Source organism: Canis lupus, chromosome 18 (genome assembly GCF_003254725.2).
Source record: "Canis lupus dingo isolate Sandy chromosome 18, ASM325472v2, whole genome shotgun sequence".
NCBI lineage: Eukaryota > Metazoa > Chordata > Mammalia > Carnivora > Canidae > Canis > Canis lupus.
The window spans coordinates 20,285,960-20,310,922 of NC_064260.1; the positions used below are offsets into that span (position 1 = coordinate 20,285,960).

General features: G+C 38.0%; 1 protein-coding gene across 2 annotated transcripts in view; it reads right to left on the reverse strand.

The window, feature by feature from the left end:
- The window catches only part of SEMA3C (semaphorin 3C), a 181,724-nt gene that overhangs the window by 22,643 nt on the left and 134,118 nt on the right, over positions 1 to 24,963 (reverse strand). For both annotated transcript variants that reach the window (XM_025449263.3, XM_025449262.3), the window contains exon 13: positions 1,962 to 2,050. In XM_025449263.3, the coding sequence (XP_025305048.1) occupies positions 1,962 to 2,050 (89 nt within the window). The remainder of the gene's footprint in view (positions 1 to 1,961; positions 2,051 to 24,963) is intronic.

The window sequence follows — 24,963 nt, forward strand, 5'->3', positions numbered from 1 at the left end:
AACCTTATGCCAAAGTGAGTCTAGCATTAAAAATTGCAAATGTAATAACATATTGGAAAATTTTCCAGAGTTCCTCAGATTTCATTTGGTTACATTTAAAAAATATTTCTTTACATTTAAAATGTATTCGCATAATCTGAAAAAATGCATCTTGATCACTTATATGCTTATAAATTCAATAATTTTGGTGACTGTGGGAACATGTGGGACCTAAGCAAAGCAACTTACTGAACAAGCAATAGTCTGCTCCTGGGAGTCCTCAAGTGCTAATTTTACTCAGATAAAGGCTGACTCTGGTCTTTTGATGTCCCTGGGTCATTTTGTTTGTTTGTTTTGTTTTGTTGTTTTTAGTTTTTATTTCATAATCAGAAACTTAACTCTGCAATCTAGCTAGACTTGGAAAGGAATAAGGAAAATACAGAACCCACAGAACTGCAGCCAAAGCATCAAGACTACAGGATCTTTCGAGCAGACTGGGGTAAAGGGGTGCTCCCCTGAGCTACAGAAGGAAGAGCCTAGTAGTTCAGAGAAAACAGGAGTCAAATTTAGTAGATTTGCCCACCATCAGCAATGGTGATCTTCCTGTTGGTCTTGCCGTTCTTGGACCTAAAGTGGTCCACGGCTTCCCTCATATTCCTGCCCTCTCTCACCTTGCCAAAGACCACATGCCTGTCATGCAACCGCTGAGTCTTGTCTGTGCAGATGAAAAACTGGAAACCGTTTGTGTTGGGCCTAGTATTTGCCACAGACAAGGTGCCAGGACCCATGTGCTTCAGATGAAATTCTCATCATCAAACTTTTCCCCATAGATGGACTTGCTGCCAGTGCCATCATGGTGTGTGAAGCCACCCACGCTGGCACATAAATCCTGGAATAATCCTGAAAAAGCGGCCATCTTTATAACCAAATCCTTTCTCCCCAGTGCTCAGAGCACTCAAGTTCTCTGCTGCTTTTGGAACTTTGCAAACAGCTTGAAGAAGATGCAGCCCAAGGGCTCAGGGTTCATCATGACGTCAAAGAACCCAGTGCTTTTGACCAAGGGCCGCGCGTCTGCCCTTGGGCCATTTCTTCTTAATTGATTTAGTTGGAAATAGTCTGGAATAGGATTGATTCCATGCCAAAGTATGTTTGCAACTCTAGTGGCTCCTCTGGCTGTGTTTTATCCTCTTTCCAAATGTTTATCAGAGAAATCACTTGAACTACAATGGCTTACATCTTAAGGAGAGAAGGGTGTGCATGACACCACAGATCTGCTTCCCCCCTTCCCCCCAGGTTATAGACACATGAGGAATAGGCACTCGGCACTGAGCAGGTGATGCCTTACAGGACTGAACTGCCCTGTGTGCCTTTTTGTTGGTATTGTGCATTGTTTAGCTTTCTTCTTCTTTTTGTTAAACCCAAATTTAAGAACAAAGGGAAGAACAAGGAAATCTGAAGCTCAGCAGAACATGAAATTTTGAGTGGTAAAGAGACATTTGTTTTATGTAACTTGAGTGACATTTGAGTTGAAAGCAATAAAACAAGAAAAAACAAAGCAGTTTTTCTTAAAATTCTTGCACAAAAAAAAATATGAGAAAGTTTATCTAACAATCAATAATGTAAAGCATTTGGGCTTCAGTGGGTTGTGAAGCAAATGATGAAAGCCCTTCGCCGGCAAATCTTTTAGACCTTGACCATAAGAACTCATTTATAAAAATAATGATGACCAAAATTCTTCGAGTTGTGATAATAGCTGAAAAAAATGAATCTTTTAATGTTAAGATAACTTGAAATGTTAAAAAAGGAAAACTTCAGAAATTATTTGTTCTGTATTTCTCATTTTATCTGGTGTTTCCTACCCTCAAAAACTTAGGATATTTATTTGATCTTTTATCAAATATTTTTTCCTCCCAAGTGGCCCTAAGATTAAAGATTTCCATCTATCATGCACGTTCTAAGATTAACAGAAGAGATGTTCAAACCTTAAAGACTTCTAACTCCTCCAGAATGAGCTCACCCCTGGCAGAGCTGTTAGCAGGAAGGACAACCACCTTTTGCACAGTGCCTCGATCTAAACCAAAAGAAAAAAAAACAAAAAACAAAAAACAATAAGATGCAGGAAAGAAAGACATTTAAACATATGACCACTGACTTAGCATTTAGAATACTACTTATGTACTATTTAGTCATTAAAAAGAGACTATATATTTAGCTATATTCCAAATCTCATATGTTTAAATTGAGATTATATATAATTCAAAATGAACTAGCAGGAACATCTTATATTTTGTAATTATTTGGTACAGTCATAACTATGAGAGAAGAAGGAGAAGACGAGTATGTCCAAGTGTCTTTTTTTTTTAAGATTTTATTTATTTATTCATAAGAGACACAGAGAGAGGCAGAGACACAGGCAGAGGGAGAAGCAGGCTCCCTGCAGTGAGCCTGATGTGCGACTCAATCTCAGGACTCTAGGGTCATGCCCTGGGCCGAAGGCAGATGCTCAGCTACTGAGCCAGCCGGGTGCCCTTGTCCAATTGCCTTATAAAGTCATAAGTTCTGTTTCTGAACTATATGTGTATCCTTCAAATATTAATACATAATTTTAAGTTTGGCCCTTAAGAATATTACTTAAATCTCCAAACCAACATTATAAAGTGACACTCTCATGTTTTGGTTAACCTTGGCACATGATGATTTGATTATCTGAGAAAAAATATTATTACAAATGAATATTTATGGTAATTGTATTACAAACACTAGAATTAGAAACTTAGATTCGATCTGTAGCTGTGAGAGATTTCAAAGTAAAATGTTTTACCCACAATTTGAAATAATTTTCAAAGTAGAAATATAACTATGGTCTCAGATCAATTGTGGACACCTATTCAAGAATAATTCCACTGTTTTTACATCTATACACACTCACTTGGGAAATTTTTTTGGATATTCTTAAAATTCAGGGAAAAATATAAAATTAGATGGTCCAAATAAACTTAAGCAAACACAAAAATTTACTTATAGTTCCAATGAGATTGCCAAAAACAGAGATGCCCAATAAATGAAATACAAGCGGAAAATATAATTTATGCCAGTATTTTTAATTAAGATAGTTTTACATGTCACATGAACATCTATCTTCTAGGCATGTAATTTTGCCACTCTACCAACCACGTACATTTTAGGCTTAAAGGAAACTAGTTGAGAATTGATGATGTGGGGTTAAAGTAAATGTGTAAATTATTTGATAAAGTAAAAATATATTTCCTCACCAAAATATGTTTCTATTATAATAATTAACAAGCTCTACCATAAATATCAAGTCATTACTTTTAAGTATGAGCATGTAACTATGAGTATATAATTTGGAAAGATGCATTATCATCAACAGATACTGGACCATGGTTAAATTCTGTTAAGAAATGTCAATAAGAGTTCATTTGAGAGATGCCTGGGCGGCTTAGTGGATTAAGCAACAGCCTCTTGATTTCCACTCGGGTCTTGATCTCAGGGTTGTGAGAATGAGACCCATGTTGGGCTCTATGCTGAGCATGGATTCTGCTTGGGATTCTCTGATTTCTCTCTGCCCCTACCCCCTGCCCCCTTCTTAATTCCTCTCTAAAATGAAAAAAAAGGAAGAAAAGAAAGAAAGAAAGAAAAGAAAGAAAGAAAGAAAGAAAGAAAGAAAGAAAGAAAGAAAGCCTATTTCATGTTTACATTTTGTAAATGTATGAGCCTAACTGAAAGATTCAAAATAATTCTTATTTTCAAAGTAACTTCTACATCTAACATAGGGCTTGAACTTATGACCCCGAGATTAAGAGTCAGATGTGTTACTAACTAAGCCAGCCAGGTGTCCCTCAAAATAATTCCTAATAAAAAATAAACTCTACTTTAAAATGTCACCAACTAAAAAATTAAAACCTACTAAATAATAATAAACAGAAGAACAAGACTTAGATTTTTTGCCAGAACAATTCCTAAACCCTATGAGGATAAAAAGTGCGTATCTGATATTAGAAGTTTCAAACTATGCTCTGTAACTTAAAATGCATTTCTTATCCCCTATTCAAAAGTAAATAAGAATCTCAGTATTGAAAGCGCTAGGTATAATTAAAACGCTTTGAAATGTCTCTTTTTTACTGATCAGCTTCCTTAGGATCAGCCCAGGTAACAATTTGTACTATTTTTCTTGTAAGATAAGTAATGCATGTATAAATTTGAAGGGAAAAAAACATTTGGGGATGTTGTGCAAGACACGTCACAGTTAAAATGGATGAATGTGGTTGCAGGTGTTCCCTAATTTCTATTAGCAATTCATCACCAAGAACCTTGGAAACGTCTAAGGAAATAAAATACATGAAAAGCCTTACATTGAAAGCTTTGAAATTATGACAGCTAGGGCAAGATCTGTGTCTTATTGTGTGTGCACTGTGTGTGTGCGCGCCTGTGTGCGTGTGTGTGAAGAACGAGGGCATAAAACCATCTTTGTCTTAGGTCATGTTATCATAAACATTATATTCTTTTCATTTCTTTTAAGAGGTCACAACAGAGTTTTATGGTTCCCTGCTGCAGTTTGTAAGGATCACCAGCACTCTCCGTGACAGCGGTGACCTGTGTCTTGAGCAGAGAATGAGCAGAAACTGTGTATGATCAGTTAAAATAAAACTGCAAGAAAAGGAATCTTGACTACAGGGATTCCCAAAGATAAAGCTATCAGCTCTGGGAAAAAAAAAAAAAAAAGTATTCTCAAATTAGACAACAGGCTCCTGTTTTTAACCTAATGTTTTAACTTAACTATGAGAGCAGTATTTCACACAAATCATCATTTCTTTTGAAAGAAGCAACAACAAACATACTTTATTCATGCCATTTATGAAATATTACCCCCCAAAGCAGCTATAAAAATGGACTAATAAAAAGATAATGCATTACTTGATTTTGACTCATTGCAAAAAAAGCAAGAACACTCCTTTTATTTATTGCTTGTCTTTCTATTCAGTTATTTTGTTTTGTTTTGTTTTGTTTTTTCTGGTAACGATGACTAGATTCCCCTTTATTTTAAGACCATCAAGGATAAAAATATATTTTTCTACCTAGTAAAACTGGATGTCAACTTATCTGAAACTCTTGCAAAAATATGTCACTTTCAGTATTGGTGACACTTCTACTTGAAAGTCAAGTTTAAATAAAACCATAGAAATGCAAAATCCCCAAATTGGAACACATAAGTGTTGAATGCCTAGCATGTGCCTGGTTCTACAATAAAAAATGTGTCATTGAATTCTGACTTTCGCGGGGCGGGGCAAGCAGGTGCGGGGCAGGGGCCTCAGCTCAGCCCCCCACCCCACCCCCGCCCTCGGGCCACGCCGCCTGCACACCTGCCGGGCCGCCCGGGGGACACGCACCTGCTGCGGCCCAACTAGCTCGGAGGCTGCAAATGAATTGGGGGGGGGGGCGGGAGGAGCCGGGCTACGGGGGCGGAGCCGGGGACGGGAAAGCCCCGCCCCGAGGCCCAGGCAGCGGGAGCCGCGCTCAGCGGGGAGCCTGGCAGGACGCGGGCGCGGGGGGGGGGGGGGGGCGCCCCCAGGTCCTGGGGTCACCAAGGGGGAGGGCAGGGGCGTTCGGTGGGGGGGACAGGGGCCTGCGGGGTCCAGAGCTCCCCCTGAGCCCAGCACCAGGCCGGGTGGGAGGCGGGGCATCTCCCCAGGTGCACACACCTGAGAGTCAGTACAGCAGCCTCCACCCCCCCCCCCCCCCCCGCAAGACCCGCTAGAAAGACAGGGGAAGAGCCAGATGTGGACCCAGAAGCGCTAGAAAGCTCCAGGGGAAGGCGAGGGATTTATAGTTTATAGAACCAGAGGGTCCCCCTCTTTCTTTTTCCTTTTTTCAGTACAACTCGCTTTTCTATCAGACTGTAAATTTCCAATTGTTTTTTCTCTTTTCCCACCTTAACTAGAATATTTTACCAGCTCTTTATTTTTAAGATTCTTCCTTTTTGACTTTCATATTTCTACAACTACAGGTCTTAGATATATTTTCCACATCTGGATTCCCTTCAACATACTCAATTTTGGGAGATATGCGAGATATGTTTTCTTTGTTTTGTGTTTTCTGTTTTCTCTGTCTCATTTGTTCTTCAATGGCGAAGTTAGTACCTTCTAAAACACGACCAGCACACACCCGGAACCCAGGGGAACACTGTTCTGGGTCACTATGGGAAATTATATTCTCTCTCCCTTCCCATTCTAAAAGGCCAAGAATCCCAAAGAAGAAGAGAAAAAAGAAAAAAAAAAAAGAAAAAAAAGGAGAAAAAAAGGCTCAGGGTTTCAGACTGGATAAACAGCAAGACCCATCTATATGCTGTCTAAAGAGACTCATTTTAGACCTAAGGACACCACCAGCCTGAAAATGAAAGGTTGGAGAACCATTTACCATTCAAATGGTCCTCAAAAGAAAGCTGGGGTAGCAATCCTCATAACAGGTAAATTAAAGTTTATTCCAAAGACTGTAGTAAGAGATGAAGTGGGACACTATATCATACTTAAAGGATCTGTCCAACAAAAGGACCTAATAATCATGAATATTTATGCCCCTAATGTGGGAGATGCCAAGTATATCAATCAATTAATAACCAAAGTAAAGACATACTTGGATAATAATACACTAATACTGGGAGACTTCAACATGGCACTTTCTGCAAATGACTGATATTCTAAGCACAATATCACCAAAGAAACAAGAGCTTTAAATGGTACACTGGACTGGATGGATTTTACGGGTATTTACAGAACTTTGCATCCAAATACAATTGAATACACATTCTTCTCAAGTGCACATTGAACTTTCTCCAGAATAGACCACATACTGGGTCACAAATCAGGTCTCAACTGATACCAAAAGATTGGGATTGTTCCCTGCATATTTTGAGGCCACAATGCTTTGAAACTAGAACTCAGTCACAAGAAGACATTTGGAAGAAACTCAAACACGTGGGGGTTAAAGAGCATCCTGATAAAAAATGAATGGGTCAACCAGCAAATTAGAGAAGAATTAAAAAGATTCATGGAAACTAATGAGAATGAAGATACAACCATTTGAAATCTTTGGGATACAGCAAAAGCAGTCCTAAGAGGGAAATACATCACAATACAAGCCTCCCTCAAAAAGTTGGAAAAACTTCAAATACACAAGCTAACCTCCCACCTAAAGGAACTGGAGAAAGAACAGCAAGTAAAACCTATACCAATGGGCAGCCTGGGTGGCTCAGTGGTTTAGCACTGCCTTCAGCCCAGGGCATGATCCCGGAGTCCGGGATCGAGTCCCACTTCGGGCTCCCTGCATGGAGCCTGCTTCTCCCTCTGCCTGTGTCTGTGCCTCTCTCTCTTTCTCTCTCTCTCTCTCTCTCATGAATAAATAAATAAGATCTTAAAAAAAAAAAAACCTACACTAAGCAGAATAAGAGAGTTAATAAAGATTCAAGCAGGACTCAATGAAATAGAGACCAGAAGAACTGTGGAACAGATCAATAAAACCAGAAGTTGGTTCTTTGAAAGGATGAGTAAGATAGACAAATCATTAGCCAGCCTTATTAAAAAGAAAAAAAGACTCAAATGAATAAAATCATGAATGAAAAAGGAGAGATCACAACCAATACCAAGGAAATACAAACAATTTTAAAAACATATTATGAGCAGCTATATGAGAATAAATTAGACAATCTAGAAGAAATGGATGCATTTCTGGAAAACCACAAACTACCACAATTGGAACAGGAAGACATAGAAAGCCTGAACAGGCCAATAACCAGGGAGGAAATTGAAGCAGTCATCAAAAACCTCCCAGACACAAAAGTCCAGGGTCAGATGGCTTTCCAGGGGAATTCTATCAACATTTAGAGAAGAAACAACACCTATTCTACTAAAGCTGTTCCGAAATATAGAAAAGGATGGAATATTTCCAAACTCATTCTATGAGGCCACCATCACCTTAATTCCAAAACCAGACAAGACCCCATCAAAAAGGAGAATTATAGACAAATATCCCTGATGAAAACAGATGCAAAAATTCTCACCAAGATACTAGCCAGTAGGATCCATCAGTACATTAAGAAGATTATCCACCATGACCAAGTGGGATTTATCCCCGGGATGAAAGGTTGGTTCAACACTCGTAAAGCAATCAATGTGATAGATCATATCAATAAGAGAAAAAAACAAGAACCATAGGATCCTCTCAATGGATACAGAGAAAGCATTTGACAAAATACGGCATCCATTCCTGATCAAAACTCTTCAGAGCATAGGGATAGAGGGAACATTCCTCAGCACCTCAAAACCATCTATGAAAAGCCCACAGCAAATATCATTCTCAATGGGGAAACACTGGGAGCCTTTCCCCTAAGATCAGGAACACGACAAGGATGTCCACTCTCACCACTGCTGTTCAACATAGTACTGGAAGTCCTAGCCTCAGCAATCAGGCAACAAAAAAATAAAAAAGCATTCATATTAGCAAAGAAGAAGTCAAACTCTCCCTCTTCGCAGATGACATGACACTGTACATAGAAAACCCAAAAAAAAAAAATCAAAAAAAAAAAAATTAAAAAAAAAAAAAAAAAAAGAAAACCCAAAGACTCCACCCCAAGATTGCTAGAACTCATCCAGCCATGCAGCAGTGTGGCAGGATACAAAAATCAATGCCCAGAAATCAGTGGCATTTCTATATACTAACAATGAGACTGAAGAAAGAGAAATTAAGGAGTCAATCCCATTTATAATTGCACCCAAAAGCATAAGATACCTAGGAATAAACCTAACCAAAGAGGTAAAGGATCTATACCCTAAAAACTACAGAACGCTTCTAAAAGAAATTGAGGAAGACACAAAGAGATGAAAAAATATCCCATGCTCATGGATGAAAGAATTAACATTGTGAAAATGTCAATGCTACCCAGGGCAATGTACACATTCAATGCAATACCATGGAGTTTCTTCATAGAGTTGGAACAAATCATCTTAAGATTTGTGTGGAACCAGAAAAGACCTGAATAGCCAGGGGAATATCGAAAAAGAAAACCAGAGCCGGGGGCACCACAATGCCAGATTTCAGGTTGTACTACAAACTGTGGTCATCAAGACAGTGTGGTACTGGCACAAACACATAGATCAATGGAACAGAATAGAGAATCCAGAAATGGGCCCTCAGCTCTATGGTCAGCTAATATTCGACACAGCCGGAAAGACTATCCACTGGAAAAAGGACAGTCTCCTCAATAAATGGTGCTGGGAAAATTGCACAGCCACATGCAGAAGAATGAAACTAGACCATTCTCCTACACCAGACACAAAGATAAACTCCAAATGGATGAAAGATCTAAATGTGAGACAAGAATCCATCAAAATCCTAGAGGAGAACACAGGCAACACCCTTTTTGAGCTTAGCCACAGCAACTTCTTGCAAGATACATCCATGAAGGCAAGGGAAACAAAAGCAAAAATGAATTATTGGGCCTTAGGATAAAAAGCTTCTGCACAGCAAAGAAACAGTCAACAAAACTAAAAGACAGAATGGGAGAACATATTTGTAATGATATATCAGATAAAGGGCTAGGATCCACGATCTATAAAGAACTTATTAAACTCAACACCCAAGAAACAAACAATCCAGTCATGAAATGGGCAGAAGACATGAACAGACATTTCACCAAAGCAGACCTACACGTGGCCAATAAGCACATGAGGAAATGCTCCGCATCACTGGCCATCAAGGAAGTACAAATCAAAACCACAGTGAGATCCCACCTCACACCAGTGAGAATGGGGAAAATTAACAAGACAGGAAACAACAAGTGTTGGAGAGGATGTGGAGAAAGGGGAACCCTCTGCACTGTTGGTGGGAATGTGACCTGGTGCAGCCACTCTGGAAAACTGTGTGGAGGTTCCTGAAAGAGTTAAAAAAATAGAGCTACCCTATGACCCAGCAATTGTACTGCTGGGGATTTACCCCAAAGAGAGAGATGCAGTGAAATACTGGGACACCTGCACCCCAATGTTTATAGCAGCAATGTCCACAATAGCCAAACTGTGGGAGGAGCCTTGGTGTCCAGCGACAGATGAATGGATAAGGAAGATGTGGTCTATGCATACAGTGGGATATTCCTCAGCCATTAGAAACGACAATTCCCCACCATTTGCTTCGACATGGATGGACCTGGATTATGCTGAGTGAAATAAGTCAATTGGAGAAGGACAATCATCATATGGTTTCACTCATACGGGGAATATAAGAAATAGTGAAAGGGATTATAGGGGAAAGGAGAGAAAATGAGTGCGAAATATCAGAAAGGGAGACAGAACATGAGAGACTCCTAACTCTGGGAAACGAACAAGGGGTAGTGGAAGGGAGGTGGGCGAGGGGTTGGGGTGCCTGGGTGATGGGCACTGAGGGGGGGCACTTGACAGGATGAGCACTGGGTGTTATAATATTATGTTGGCAAATCGAACTTCATAAAAAATATACAAAAAAATTCTGACTTTCAAGAAAATAAATATCCACTTTAATCCTTTACTCTTCCACATTTAGGCATGTACTAGTACTTTATGAGCTAGTATTTCTGCAGAGCTCTTCATTACACTGGTTTAATTTTCATCAGTGCATCACTTATATATATGTTCTTTTTTTAAAGATTTATTTACTTATTCATGATAGAGAGAGAGAGAGAGAGAGAGAGAGAGGTAGACACACAGGAGGAGGGAGAAGCAGGCCCCACACAGGGAGCCCGATGTGGGATTTGATCCCGGGACTCCAGGATCGTGCCCTGGGCCAAAGGCAGGTGCCAAACCACTGAGCCACCCAGGGATCCCCTATATGTTCTTATTAGAATTCCATGTACTAAAGTTTTTATATGCATGATTAGAATAGTCATTCAAATATGTGGATTTAAATATGAATACAATAGCCTTAAATCTTTGTGGCATTGTCAATCATCACTTTTAACCATGGTTAATTTAGGTTTTATGAGACATTGAATTTATGAATTTTGGAAGCTTTTTTTGTTCAAATAATTTGTAAATACAAAAAACAGAGTTGTTTGTGTCTTCCTCAAACGATTACAAATGAGGAATTCTCAATTTTGTGCTAAGACCACCTCTAATAATTAGCCTAGTTTTCTGAAAAAAAGATAATTGTCTAAAAAATGGACAACACACTCCTTACATTGAAGAAGAATCTCAATCTAACATAATCTCATCTATAATATCACTACAATTTTATTATCTGAGATCATTCACAAGTCAGCAAAAGGTTGAAAACTTTCTTTTTCAGTTAAATCTACCTCCCTGTCTCTTGTATTGATTGGCCTTTCTTCTATAGCTACCAAAAATATATTGAGTCTCTTTTTTACATTCCTTAATGTTTACCTTTATAATCTCTTCCTGTGGTCTAAGCATCAGCATTCTCTTCAAGTATATTTATTAAAATTCAAAACCAAACATTTTGCCTGCCATTCTCTGGAAAGTGTGCAATTTGGCATTATCCTATTTAAAATGTGGACAGAATTGTAGATGATTATGCTCTTATTTTACCAAATGCCAGGCCTCACTGAAACTGGACTATTTAAAAGACACGGCAATAGTTCTAGCAATTGACCTCACACATGTCAGAATGGCTACAATCAAAAACACAAGAAAAAAGTGTTGGCAAGCACATGGAAAAAAACAAAACCTCATGTAGTTGGCAGGAATGCAACTGGTGCAGCCACTGTGGAAAATAGTATGGAGGTTCCCGAAAAGTTAAAAATAAAACTACCCTATGATCCAGCAATCACACTACTGGGCATTTACCCAAAAAATACAAAAACACTAATTCAAAGAGATACATTCACCCCTATGTTTATTGCAGCATTATTTACAATAGCCAAGATATGGAAGGAGCCAAGGGTCCATCAAGTAATAAATGGGTAAAGATGAGGTGGTGTATATATACAATGGAATATTACTCAGCCATAAAAGGGAATGAAATCTTGCCATTTGCCACGACATAGATGGAGCTAGAAAGTATTGTGCTAAGTGAAATAAGCCAGTCAGAGAAAGACAAACACCATAGGATTTCACTCATATGTGGAATTTAAGAAACAAAACAAACGAGCACTGGGGGGGATAAAAAGAGGGAAGCAAACCAAGAAACAGACTCTTAACTACAGAAAATAAACTCTTGGTTACCAGAGGGGAGGTTGGGGGAGGGGGGATGGGTTGAAATAGGGGATGCGGAATAAAGAGTACACATATCACGATAAGCATCGAGTAATGCAGAGGATGACTGATTACTATAGACTACTGTACACTTTAATATAACCCTGCATGTTAACTAGACTGGAGTTAAACAGTAAAAAGGATAGTTCTAGTATTTGATCAACAATTTAGGTGATTGTTCAGGATCTGTAGTACTTGGGGGCTCAGGAACCAATATCACACTAGTGTACACCACTCATTTACAAGGCTGTACTCTGCATGTCTCTATATTTCTGCTTTTGTTATAAACTGCTGATTCTCACATAGCATACTTCAGTCCAGATTTTGAAGACATAGGTTAAATCTGATCCAATTTAATCACGACTAAGGCACGGCATATACTAGTACTTTAAGATTGATCAATTGTCAATGCATAAGCATCATTTCCATCAGTTGTGGCACCAGGAAAGAGCCAATATATAGGTTGCTGCTGCTCCCTAAGTGGCCCATGTTAATGGGATAGTCACTCTCAAAATGCTGTCATGGTAGACACCTGTAGCTTTTTTTTTTTTTTTTTTTTCCCAAGACATACGAATCCTTCTCTTTCTCATATAGAAAATACTCCTGAGGTATCCCTGGGCTGTATCATTCACTGCTAAGTGACTAAGTTGACTCAGGTTGTTTCCCACACATTTTCACTCCCTGATTCAACTAGAAGTCACTGAATGCCTGCAGTGTGTCAGGCAGTATATCCAGTACGGATGCAAAAATAAATAGGCACAGCACTCAAGAGTTTACAGTCTAGAATTTATGGCTTTTTGAGTAGTGTGTTCCCATTAAAATGTTAGTCATTGAAAGATATACATTCCAGAATGTCCATAAAGCTCCTGAGTAGTTATGTCCACATAAAGCAATCTCTGTACCTTTTAGTTTGAAGATGATAATACAGTTACCAAATGTCTTCCTTCTGAGGGTAGTGAGACTGGCATTCCTTACATGTACTCAATATATAAATCCTTTCTTTTTTTTAAGATTTTATTTATTTATTCATGAGACAAACACACACACACACACACACACAGAGGCAGAGAGAGAAGCAGCCTCCCTGCAGGGAACCCGATGCAGGACTCGATCCCAGGGCCCTGGGATCATGACCTGAGCTGGAGCCAGATGTTCAGTCACTGAGTGACCCACGCACCCACATCTTTTTATTGTTTTGTAGAATTTGGGGTATTGCTTTTATTTCCTTGGGATAAGCCCTACACCCACAACATATTCACAGTGAAGCCAAGTATCCTTCTCTTTCCCTTAAGCCTCAGTTTGCTTATGTGTAAATATAAATAATAATTGTATCTTTTGTAATGGATATCATTTTCCAAGGCCTACCCAAATCACGTCCCATTCTTTTGGTAATAACACCCTGAGGACGTCTTTTGGAAACATGTCTCTCATTCTCACTCTATATGGTTAAGAAACCGTTTGCATCGCTCTTCTAGCTCCAGGGAGATACCATGACTTAGGCCTGTGCACTAAGAGCATCCCTTTGCCCTGGTGATTCTTGCCTGCATGGGCACAAAAACAAATCAGGGCCCAGCCTTCCCCGGGAATTAGATATTTGGGAGCCTCCTTCTTTCTGAGATCAGGGCTATGAAAGTAAATCCCAATGAGCAGGACCATCCCTCCCAGCACATGCAGACACTTTCTTTGAGAATCAATAATACAGAGGAAAACTGAACTGATAGTGAGATAAATTTCTGACATCATTTTAGCACAAATTCAGCTATGCCTGAGGCTGCCTCCTCCTACATTTCCCAGTTGAACGCACACACTAAATATTATTTTTTTAAAACTAGATTAAGAAAGGTGTATGTTCACTTCCAGGTAAAAGAGTTCTGACTAATAAAAACTAAATGAGTAATATATGGAAATTGCTTAGCATGATGTCTGATACATAGTACACCCTCAAGTTGTCTTTTTTTATTTATAGCTCGACCATCTACTAAATTTTTTTTTTTTTTTTTTTTTTTTTTTATTTATGATAGTCACAGAGAGAGAAAGAGAGGCAGAGACATAGGCAGAGGGAGAAGCAGGCTCCATGCACCGGGAGCCCGTCGTGGGATTCGATCCCGGGTCTCCAGGATCGTGCCCTGGGCCAAAGGCAGGCGCCAAACTGCTGCGCCACCCAGGGATCCCTACTAAATTTTTTTAGAAAGATTTTATTTATTCATGAGAGACACACACACACAGAGGCAGAGACACAGGCAGAGGGAGAAGCAGGCTCCATGCAGGGAGCCCGACGTGGGACTCGATCCCAGGTCTCCAGGATCAGGCCCTGGGCTGAAGGCGGCGCTAAACCGCTGAGCCCCCTGGGCTGCCCTACTAAAATTTTGACATTATTGGAATCATCATTTTTTTGGACCCCAATTTTCTCATCTGTGAGATATAAAAAAGAGTTATATCTTGAGTATATTGTGGCACTAAGACATGAATGGAGAAGGGTAAGTTTTATAAGTGCTTTGCATGCTATAAGCCTATATACAAAGATGGCATAGTAGACTCCCTAACCTACATTAGTAATTTCAGTTTTGTTTGTTTCATTGAATCTTTAAAGAAAATCCCCAGACAAGCTTTCTTTCCTGCCTTATACATTTTATACCACCCAGTATTTTTTTTCTAATACAAGGAATCATAGCAATATTATCCTTAACCCTTTCCATGGTCTCCAGACAAAACAGCTTGCGTTTATAGCACAGTAAATGTTGGCTGCCTCAAGCAGGTGATCAAATGGAGCTCATCACCCCCAGTTCATTAGAATAGTCATCGGTATATCTGTCAGCTGAGTCTCATTTAAACTATAATCCTTAGGGGGTTTCACTGGACATTGCTGTGCCAAACTGTCTGCTTGCCACTGGTCACCTGGGGACGTAGGGGAACACTGCCTTCTTAATTAGATCTAGTCAGAGCCTTCCTCCAGTTGCTAATCTGTAAAAATATTCTAGTCAGGGGTGGCTTCGTAGGCCTAAGACCTGTGCAATCACACAAGTTCCTGCAGTAAGAGACCCGTGCTCAGTTTCCTTCTCTATTGTTACCTCTTGGAAATTCTTAGTAACTTTAAACAAGTGACTCTGAATTTTCAGCTTGCACCAGGCTCTGCAAATTATGTAGTCAATCTGATCCTAGGTTTTGGTAATTAATAGGAAATTTTACCAGCTAACAAGTGGCCTTATTCAACTTAGTAAAAACAAAAACATAAACTTCAAAGTCATGTACTCAACACATTCTTCTTTTTCCCTCTGTCTTCACCATGGTGCCCCTAGATGTCACCTAAGCAGCACTAACTAGGATTTCAGAGGCAAATTATTGTGGGAAAGTCAGTTGTAGTATTTATTAATAAAATTAGTATTAAAAAAGATAAAATCAGTATATTTGTTAAGTGACAATTTTTCCTTCATTGTAATTTTCTGAACCAATTTATTAAAATAGAGCAATATAATTAAAGCCAAAACAAGCAAACAAACCACCAAACCCCTGCAATAACTCTGTGTGACAAATGAATGCATGAAGGCTTTATAGATAAATGAGGGAAGAATGGACATCCTACATGATAAGTTTCTAAAATTAGATCTTTCCAGTTGGCTGCCTCGTTTCATGTTAGTTAAAATATGTATTCAAAACATTTTTCCTGTTAGTTTATCAAACTGCTGCTACATTCTTTTAAAAGTATTTTTTTTAATTTGAGAATAAAACTTAATAATAAATTTATAATGTTCATTAATGGTTTACCAAATATACTTTTAAAAGGTGGTAATTCTATTCATGAATGTTGCCTTTTAACAACAACAAAAGAAATATTTCTAAAAGAGGTCAGTTAGCACAATTTCTCACACTTAGCAGAGCTTTTCACACTCAGTAAGTAATTTAAGGGCTGTGATGTTGACAACCCTCAGCTTCACCCTTCAGGGTAGTTAGAGCCCCACTTGGCCATCAAAGGCATCTCAGTGTCTCTATTTGAGGGGAGGCCCTTGGAAGGGCAGTATCAACAAATGCTATCTATTCAGCATCTCCTGAAGTGTGATAGTGTTAAAAAGTTTGTAGGGTCAAGTAAATTTGAATAGTACTAGGTTAACCTAAGTTAAAGAGGTTTCTGTGCTGTTTGCTGAAGAGCCTGTCAGAGTTGTTAAAATACTTTTCTGTATTGTGAAGAAAATATAGAATTCAGGGACTTTCAAGTTTATTTGCTGATACCATTCATTTCATTTCACTCCCAAGAGCCTAATAACATCCATCTTTATTTAGAGATCATGTTCTATTGAACATTTCTCAAAATGAGGTGTTCAAACTATGTCACTCAATATCACCTAGGGAGTTAAAATTTAGGTGTTGGGGTTCCATGTCAGACCACAGACTTAAAAATTTTAAAGGGTTATTTTTAAATAAACTTTACAGAAGAAATACAATTCTGCTCACATATTTTAATATCACAGATGAATTATAATGATTCTTTGTAAACTATTTTGTTTCCCAGTAGTTATTTATATTTGTCAAAGAAGAGACTACAAAATCAGGTTTTTATATATCTGTTAATTTTAAATTTTCTTTCTGCTTAAGTTAGCTAAAATAATGTTTTCTACTAATGTATAAAACCAATAACTTATTTGGAATGTACTAAAATACTTTGGGAGAGTCTCCAAGCAAAAGTATAACAAAAAGTTTCAGACATTATAAGAATTGTATTATATATTATATATATTATATATATTAATATATATATATATAAATCACATGTATGATTTGTGTTTATATGAAAACTACATATATATTTTAAAGTATATGGGGGGAGGGAAGGGAGCCAAGGGATGGACATCTTGTCATTTTTTCCTTTTTTTTTCTTTGAATAAATGTCACTTTTTGAGGCAAAAGAAAAAAAATATATGTGTGTGTGTATATTTATGTGTATATATATTATATATGAAATTACAAAAATACCCACTTACTCTGCAAATCTTAAAATAATGATAAAACCTAGGTGGCATGGTTATATAGATATAGCGGTTTTCAAACACTTGGTGGAAAATTCATTCCAAAACATCTTTCTGGAGGGCAATGTGGCAGTTGGCCATGATGAAGTAGCTAATACTGGAACAGCCTTCCTGCAGTAAACAACTCTAAAACTGACAAACTACGTGAAGTAATTCTTTCTAGATAATGGATAATAGCACATGACTAAAAGAAGAAAAACTTACAAGGTAAGCTCCATGATTGCCCCACTTTCTGCCTGGCACAATTCCCTAACAGAGGTGCAAAGAGGTGCTGTCCAAGTAGCACATGGTGGTCCCACTGAGATGAGAAGACAGATGTGAGAATTGGGGGCAACAGAAACAAATTAATTGAGTGTCATATAGTATCAGAGAGACAAAGATGTCTCTTCCAGAAAAGGAAGTCCATGTGGAAATCCCCTGTGAATCTGTTGCTGATTCCTGGGATACATATTTGCAGGATAGGACCACCCAAGGCCTAACAGATGCAGCTGCTACAGGGAGAATAGGATAGATAAATTATAGTTTCAACAGTTGTGGGGAAGAGCAATTCTAGGTGAAGTGGCACAACAACACTCTGTTGTTCTGGCACAACAGAGCACACACATCTCATTAACACCTTGTTAAAACTCCTGGCATTCCGCTGACATGAAAAGCCTGAGCCTATAAGATTAAGTGCCATGTTTTAGAATAAGATTTAACTTTAGGGCTGTCCTAAGGAAACTTGTAGCCAAGACCTGATAAGACACACAAGGGAGAGGGTTTAGAGTTTGAGTCCTGCTAAATTAGGGTGACTTACCTTGACCACAAGACTTTAACAAAGAGTAAAACAAGTCTAAACACGTTCTACATGAACAGCTCATAACTGTCTGCTATAACAAGAATGAACACTCTTCAGGGGAAGATAACAGAACTTAAAGTAAAGCCAAGGTATTATCTGTATATGGTCCAGTATTCAACAACAACAAAACTATCATACATAGAGAGAGAGATGGTGAGAAAATGTGTGGTTAATTGTCAACAAGAAAAAGAAAAATTCAGATGTTTTAAACCTTGCAAATGACAACTTGAAAGTAGCTATTATAGCTACAGAAATATGTTGAAAATATTGAAAAGAAATTCAGAAATTGAACACCAATAAAAAATAAATAAAAAAAAATTCAGAAATGAAAGGAAAATAGGGTCTTAATGAATTAATAGAAAAACTCAGCAAAGAAATAAAAATGATATAAATGGATAGTTGACAACTAAAATAAAATAGACTTAGTCGTTGGGATTGAAAGAGAGGCCACGACTTGAAACCAGAGCAATAGACATTATCCAGTTGCAAGAACACAGAAAAAAGAAAAAATAATTGAAGAAAGTGAACAAATTCTTTCGGGCATGTATGGCATTATCAGTCAGTCTAATATATGTGCCAAGTAGAGCTCTGAAAAGAGAGCAGGGAGGGATTGGGGAAGAACACATATATGAAGAAATAATGCCTGAAAATTTCCCAAGTTTGATGAAAAACATTATGTTGCATATATAGGAATGCAGTGAGATCCAGGATAAAAAGAGATAAAAAGATCCACCCCAGGCTCATTATATTTAAACTTGACAACAAAAGCTATAGAAAAAAACAGGGAGAAAAAAAAAACCAACAGAGAAAAAAGATGTTTATGTCACAAGAACAAGAAACATCAAAATTGATGATATTTTATTAGGAATCATGAAGGCCAGAAGATAAATGGGATGACTTTTTTAAATGCCAAAAGGAAAAATAAAATAAAATTAAAAGGAGTTAACCCAGCATTCTACATCCAGTGAAAATATTCTTTAAAAATGAAGACAAAATCAGCCATTCTTTAGATAAATAAAATCTGTGAGAAGTTGTTGCCTGCAGACCTCCTGTATTTGAAGAAATATTAAAGAATGTATTTTAGTCTAAAGGGAAATAATACAAAATGGAAACTCAGGTTTATAGGAAGAACAAAGACAACCAGATATGACCCTCAATCTAGCAGAGCTGATTGAGGTGCAAATATCTTTTTGAACTTCAGTTGTCATTTGTGAATTGGACAATAGTTGACAGAAGGACAAAAAGGATTCCTGCTCCCTGCTAAGGAGAACAGAGCCCAACACTCCAAAGAAAGAAGCTAGAGCCCAAGTGAAACCACATCTAAAGCCACCCTACCATTGTTTTTCAGTTTTGTGAACCAATAAATCTTTACTCGAAAGCAAACAATATTTCTTAGAATCTTAAGTGCCAGTAAAATAAAATGCTCCCCTCCCCCCAATAAGCCAGACAGAGCCATTGGTGATATCTTACTGAGTGAAAACATAGTATGTGTCTATGGTATGAACCCTTTATATCAGCAGGAGAATACACTCTATTTTTAATGGAGGCCCATTCTCTTTTTTCTGCAACTCTAATTTTCAATTTATTTTTTTCTTTAAATTCCTTTGGTGGTAAAATCTGTCCTGACTTGAACTAATTTGGTCACAAATCCTGACCTGCACTTACTTCAGGCTATTTATGGTTTTTTTATTTATTACACTTTGTTTGAAGATTCCTGTCTCACTGCAGAGACAGTACTATGTGTTTCACGGGGTGTGGTCCAAGGTTCTGCAAGCCATTTTGCCTAATACATAGGCAAAAATTACCTTTTTCTATTCAAGTACTTCTGAAGGCTGAAATACAGTTGGTTTCAAGTAGAGAATATAAATTAGAATGTTTTTTTCTTTTTTCTTTTTCTGTTCATTGGTTTCTTGATTAAAAATAAGCATATGTAAGTTGAGCTATGAAAGAATAATTTAAGAGGTATCATGAAGCAAAGCTGTGCCGTCTGATGGTTCTCTTTCTGCACTGAGCTCTCATGAGTGTTGCTCTTAACAGCCCAGTTAATGGCAGTTCCCACATCACTATTGAGAAAGAAAATACACCAACCTGCTTCCACCAACCTGCAGAAGCATCTCTGTTTCCATTGTATCCATTCTGGTTTTACACTTGCCATTGGGATAAACGAGCAAATCTGCTTCGTGTAATCCTCTTTATTTCTCTATAAAATGTGGTCATACCTTATATACCTGACAAGGCTGTTCAAGATCAAAGGAGAGAGCCTCTGTGAACCTTCCTTGTAAACTCTACAGAGAATATAACTAATTTTACTCTCCATGCTCTGAAATTATCTTTCGTTATTCCCACTCTTCGTGACATATATTATTTACTATTCTTATATACCAGTATTTTGCTTTTATCTATAATTTCCATACAAAAGAAATGCCATCTACATGAGCAGCTTCACCTATTACCTTAGTTAGATTTTTTTCCTCTCTCTTCTTTTTCCAATGCAGTGTACTCAAATTTAAGAAATACTGAAAACAATTATACACATATTATTCTCTTGACTGTTTCCTCCCACAAAGGTAGTAAGTCTATGAAAAGAGAGGCCTTTTTGTGCTTTGTTCACTGCTTATGTCTAGTGAATAGGAGAGTATCAGGATTCATAATAGGAATTCAAGAATATTTATGTGTAGACATATATACTTGTATATATTTATATTCATAGCCATATATGATTGATTTCAATAAATATATATCTACTATGTAGATACAAGTATTCAAGTACCTGCTGAATATTTACTAACTGCTAGGCGGTACATTCAGGGTTTTACATATATCATCTCAATCTTTGATATATGTTCATAAAGTAGGAACAATTAAGAAACTAAGGTTTAGAGATGTTATAGAATTTGCTTGAGGTCATAACACCAACAAGTGAAAGAAGGCAGGATTTAAACCTAGATCCTTTGAAGTCAAAGCCTGTTCCCTAATTCTTAGTCTAGAATCATCCAAGTGACATGAGAAACAAAGGCAGAAGGAAATATAGATAAAATTAAATGAGAAATTCAGTCACTTGACAGCCCATTGACAAATACTTGAGATAGGCAGATTGTAACATTCCTCCAGGAAACCCCCAGCTATCTTAACATCAACGCTTTGCTAAAGGGAAAACAACCTTAGCTTGACAATAGCAAGGCCTTCAGGATCCCATGAGTCTTCTTTAGCATATGAAAGTCCTTTTGCAACTTTCCTTATCCTTACTTCTCCCCATTGCAAGGTATAGGATCACTTGCTCCCCACAATCCCGGGGCAGTACTAGCAGCTCTTTCTGCGCACAGGTCATGTCCTCAGGCTTTAGTAAAACCACCTTTTGCACCAAAGACATCTCAAGAATTCCTTCTTGGCTGTCGGCTCTGGACCCCAACAACATTACTCAAAAAAAACTACATTAAAAAAAAAAAAAAAAAAAAAAAACCAAACAAAACAACTACATCACAAGGATAACTGATTATACTTATTCTAACATGTTCTGTATTTAACAAGGTTTTGGAAAAATCCCAACCAAAATTAGATTTGGAAAAGAAAAAAAATAGATTTGGTCATTATAAGAAAAATCTCTGGAGATTTTTATTCGTCGTATCATGCTGCCATATGTAATCTACGCTATCACAGGTAAGCACACACATGCTTGTATCCATTACTGCTGTGTAATGTTTCAGGGTTACGTACATTTGGATAACTTGATTGAAAAGTACTCTTCTGGGGCAAAGCTGAAAGACAAATCTTAATATCAGTAATTTTATTAAATTAGCAATTCTATAAAAAGTGACTGAATTATCAGTTTTGATCTGGTTAAGGCTCACCAAAAAATCAGAAAACAGAAAAATGCGCCATTTGAAAAATTTAACTTATTTAACTAAGGTGTGTGTTCTCATGAAAAACATCTGCTATATCCCATGTATGAAAATGTTTAATAAGTTCATAATACAATATGTTTCCTCTGATCCTAGAAGCTAATTTTCTCTGTGAGGGTTAGAAAAAAATTTTTAAGGTAGTATCAGTCCATGTGATAATCCATCAATATGTGCATTATTATCGTTTCCCAGTGATACAACTAAGGAATTCTCAAATAGGGTCTCAGAAATAACCAAAATTAACATCTGAGGATGCTGGAAACCGCTAAAACATACATATCACATTTTAATATCCCTATCGCGTTATATCATGAATGATATTTATATCGAATTTAAAGCAAACAGACTCACTTTGAATAATGCAGGTGTACATTCTATATAAGGTCTAACATGTAGGTCTAATCTTACGTAGAATGCAACAACTAAATTTCCAAAGATGCAAAACTGGGGCTAAGTCTTTCTATTTGGTCCTTCAACATCTAGGGAAAGAATTACTCGTCTGAGATTCATAAATTATATGGGCGTTAATTAATCTATTTCCTGCACCGTTTTCACTGTAAGATAGGCTGCTGTGCGTTCATTGTCAGCGTTTAAACCGCAGGTAGATGCTCCACGGCCTGGACTTTCAACCTAGGTTTCTGGATGCTGGGCTGCAGAGGAGCTTTCCCCTTTCATTCAGCTCTGTTGTCTCTCAACCCACCGTTTCCTTGCCCCCTTGACCTCTTCCTACTTCCTCCTGTTCACATTTCCTTTTTTTTCAACTAGAATGGCCATTTCCCTCTCAAATTTTGCTGGTATGAAAGGAGACAGGGCAATGAGGAAAGGAATGTATGACGAGGTCGCCCCGACACAGCCGTGCCACGTCTCAGGCTGTCCACGACTGCTTCCTTACCGGCCGCTACTCTCTTTGCTCTAGACCACATGGTACTTCTTCTTCCTCGGTTAACTTTCCCGATCGCTCCTTCTCCATTTCCTTGGCAAATACTCTTTATTTTCCTAACCTTAGATGAGCTCCTCAGAGTTAAATTCTTATCTGAATTAGTCTCCTAGTGGGGCCTCAAGGATTGTCACGGATTCAGCTAACACCTACATCGCTGTGACTCCCGTATCTTCATCTCTAGCACAGCCCTCTCTGCTGAAGTGTATCTACAACAACACTCTCTGACTTATTCCTCCGGATGGTCCACCAAATTGTTAACTCAGTGTGGGACAGACTTGGATTTGAATTTAATTACGGTTACACACAGGCATCACAACCCTAAGAAAGCCATTTAACCTCTCAAAGCTTCAGTTTACACAACTGTAAAATGAGGCTACTGATACTATCTCATAGGGTGGCTATGAGATTTTGACAAGATAATGTATTTTCGATGAAAAACTCAGTCTCTGATACACAACAGGTCATAGCCAAGTGTAGGTGTGCCATAGAAAAAGGAATTCACTACTCTCTAAATCTGCTTGCTGATTCTATACTCCCTTGATCAGTGAACGGTACTTCTTCCCATCTATTTGCCAAGTCATAAATCTATAAAACACTAAACACTGTTTTCACCCTTCCACCTTTCCCAAATCAATTTGTTATCATAAAGTCCTTATCACCTCCAAAATATCTCTCGAACCCGGTAACCCCTCTCAACCTCCAACTTCTAACACCTGTCTTAATTTAGGCTCTCATCCTTTCTTGCTGGTGATAAACAAAAAGTCTGCCAACTGGCTTTCTTTTCTGTCTATACTGTATGTGCCACGTCATTGTCCAAGTGATCTATCTACGACGTATGTAGGCAGTGGCTGACCCACTCTTAGGTGATCCCTAATGAGTCATGTGTCCGTATACCCTCTCCCCTGGAGTGCAGGTGAAAGGTGTGGCTTGCTTGTAACCAACAGAACAATGCTAAGCTGATAGCATGTGAATCTCATGACTGTGCCACATTATATGAAACCCCATTTTGGCAGATTGAAGGGAGAGACTGCTAATTCTGAAGGTGCAAACAACTATGATTTTAATGACCAATAGGGAGATCTATGTGTCAGGGAACTGCTGTAGCCTCAATTCTGCATCAAAATTGAAGAATGTCATTAATTTTTTTTTTTTTTCAGAAATCATGTGAGTTTGGAAGAGATGCTCAACTCCAGAAAGTAATGCAGCCTGGCTTACACTTTGCAGACTTGTGAGACCCTGAGCAGAGAGTCCAGCCAAGCATTCATCTACTGACTGAAATAACAAATGTGTATAGTTTTAAGCCACTAATCTTTTGGTAATTTGATAAGTAGCAATAGGAAACTGTCTCAAGTGTGTATTGCCTGCCACTTCCTTTCAGGACTCTACAGATCCTCACATTATAGATCTTAACACACTGGGCCCTACGAAGAGTTTACAATGCTCTTTCCTTAAATATTCTTTTATTTTTTTAAGTCTTTGCTAAACTCTAACCATCCCAATGAGGCAAACCCTGACCACAGATCTCTCCAGGGTGTGTCTGTGTTTCATTTCAAATAGGTTATATAATTTGTTTATGTATTATGGTCATTTTCTCTTCCAGTAGAATGTAAGGTCCACAAGGGCAGAGATCTTAGTCTCTTTGGTTCACTGGTGTATTCCAAGGACCTGTGCAAGTGCCTGCCACACAACAGGTAACAGGTGCTCAATAATATTAACTGAAATAGATTGAATTGTCTCCTCCACTGGGTCATGAGCTCCTTAAAGGTAAGTGCTGTTGCTATTTTTCTTTATAGATCATAAGCCCTGGCATGCAATAATATCACTAAATTCTAATGAGTGAATAAATAATATCTTTCTGATGTATTACTATGTTATTCTGTACTAGTTGAAAAGGAGCTATAGAACAAAACATATTATCTTTGTGGATTAATTAGCAAAGGCTCTGCCAGAGTTTTAAAACATCGGATTGATTATTTTCATTTTAGAAATTCTGAAGAGAAACATCAAATAGTTTTAGTGTAGTCTTTCAATGAAGCTA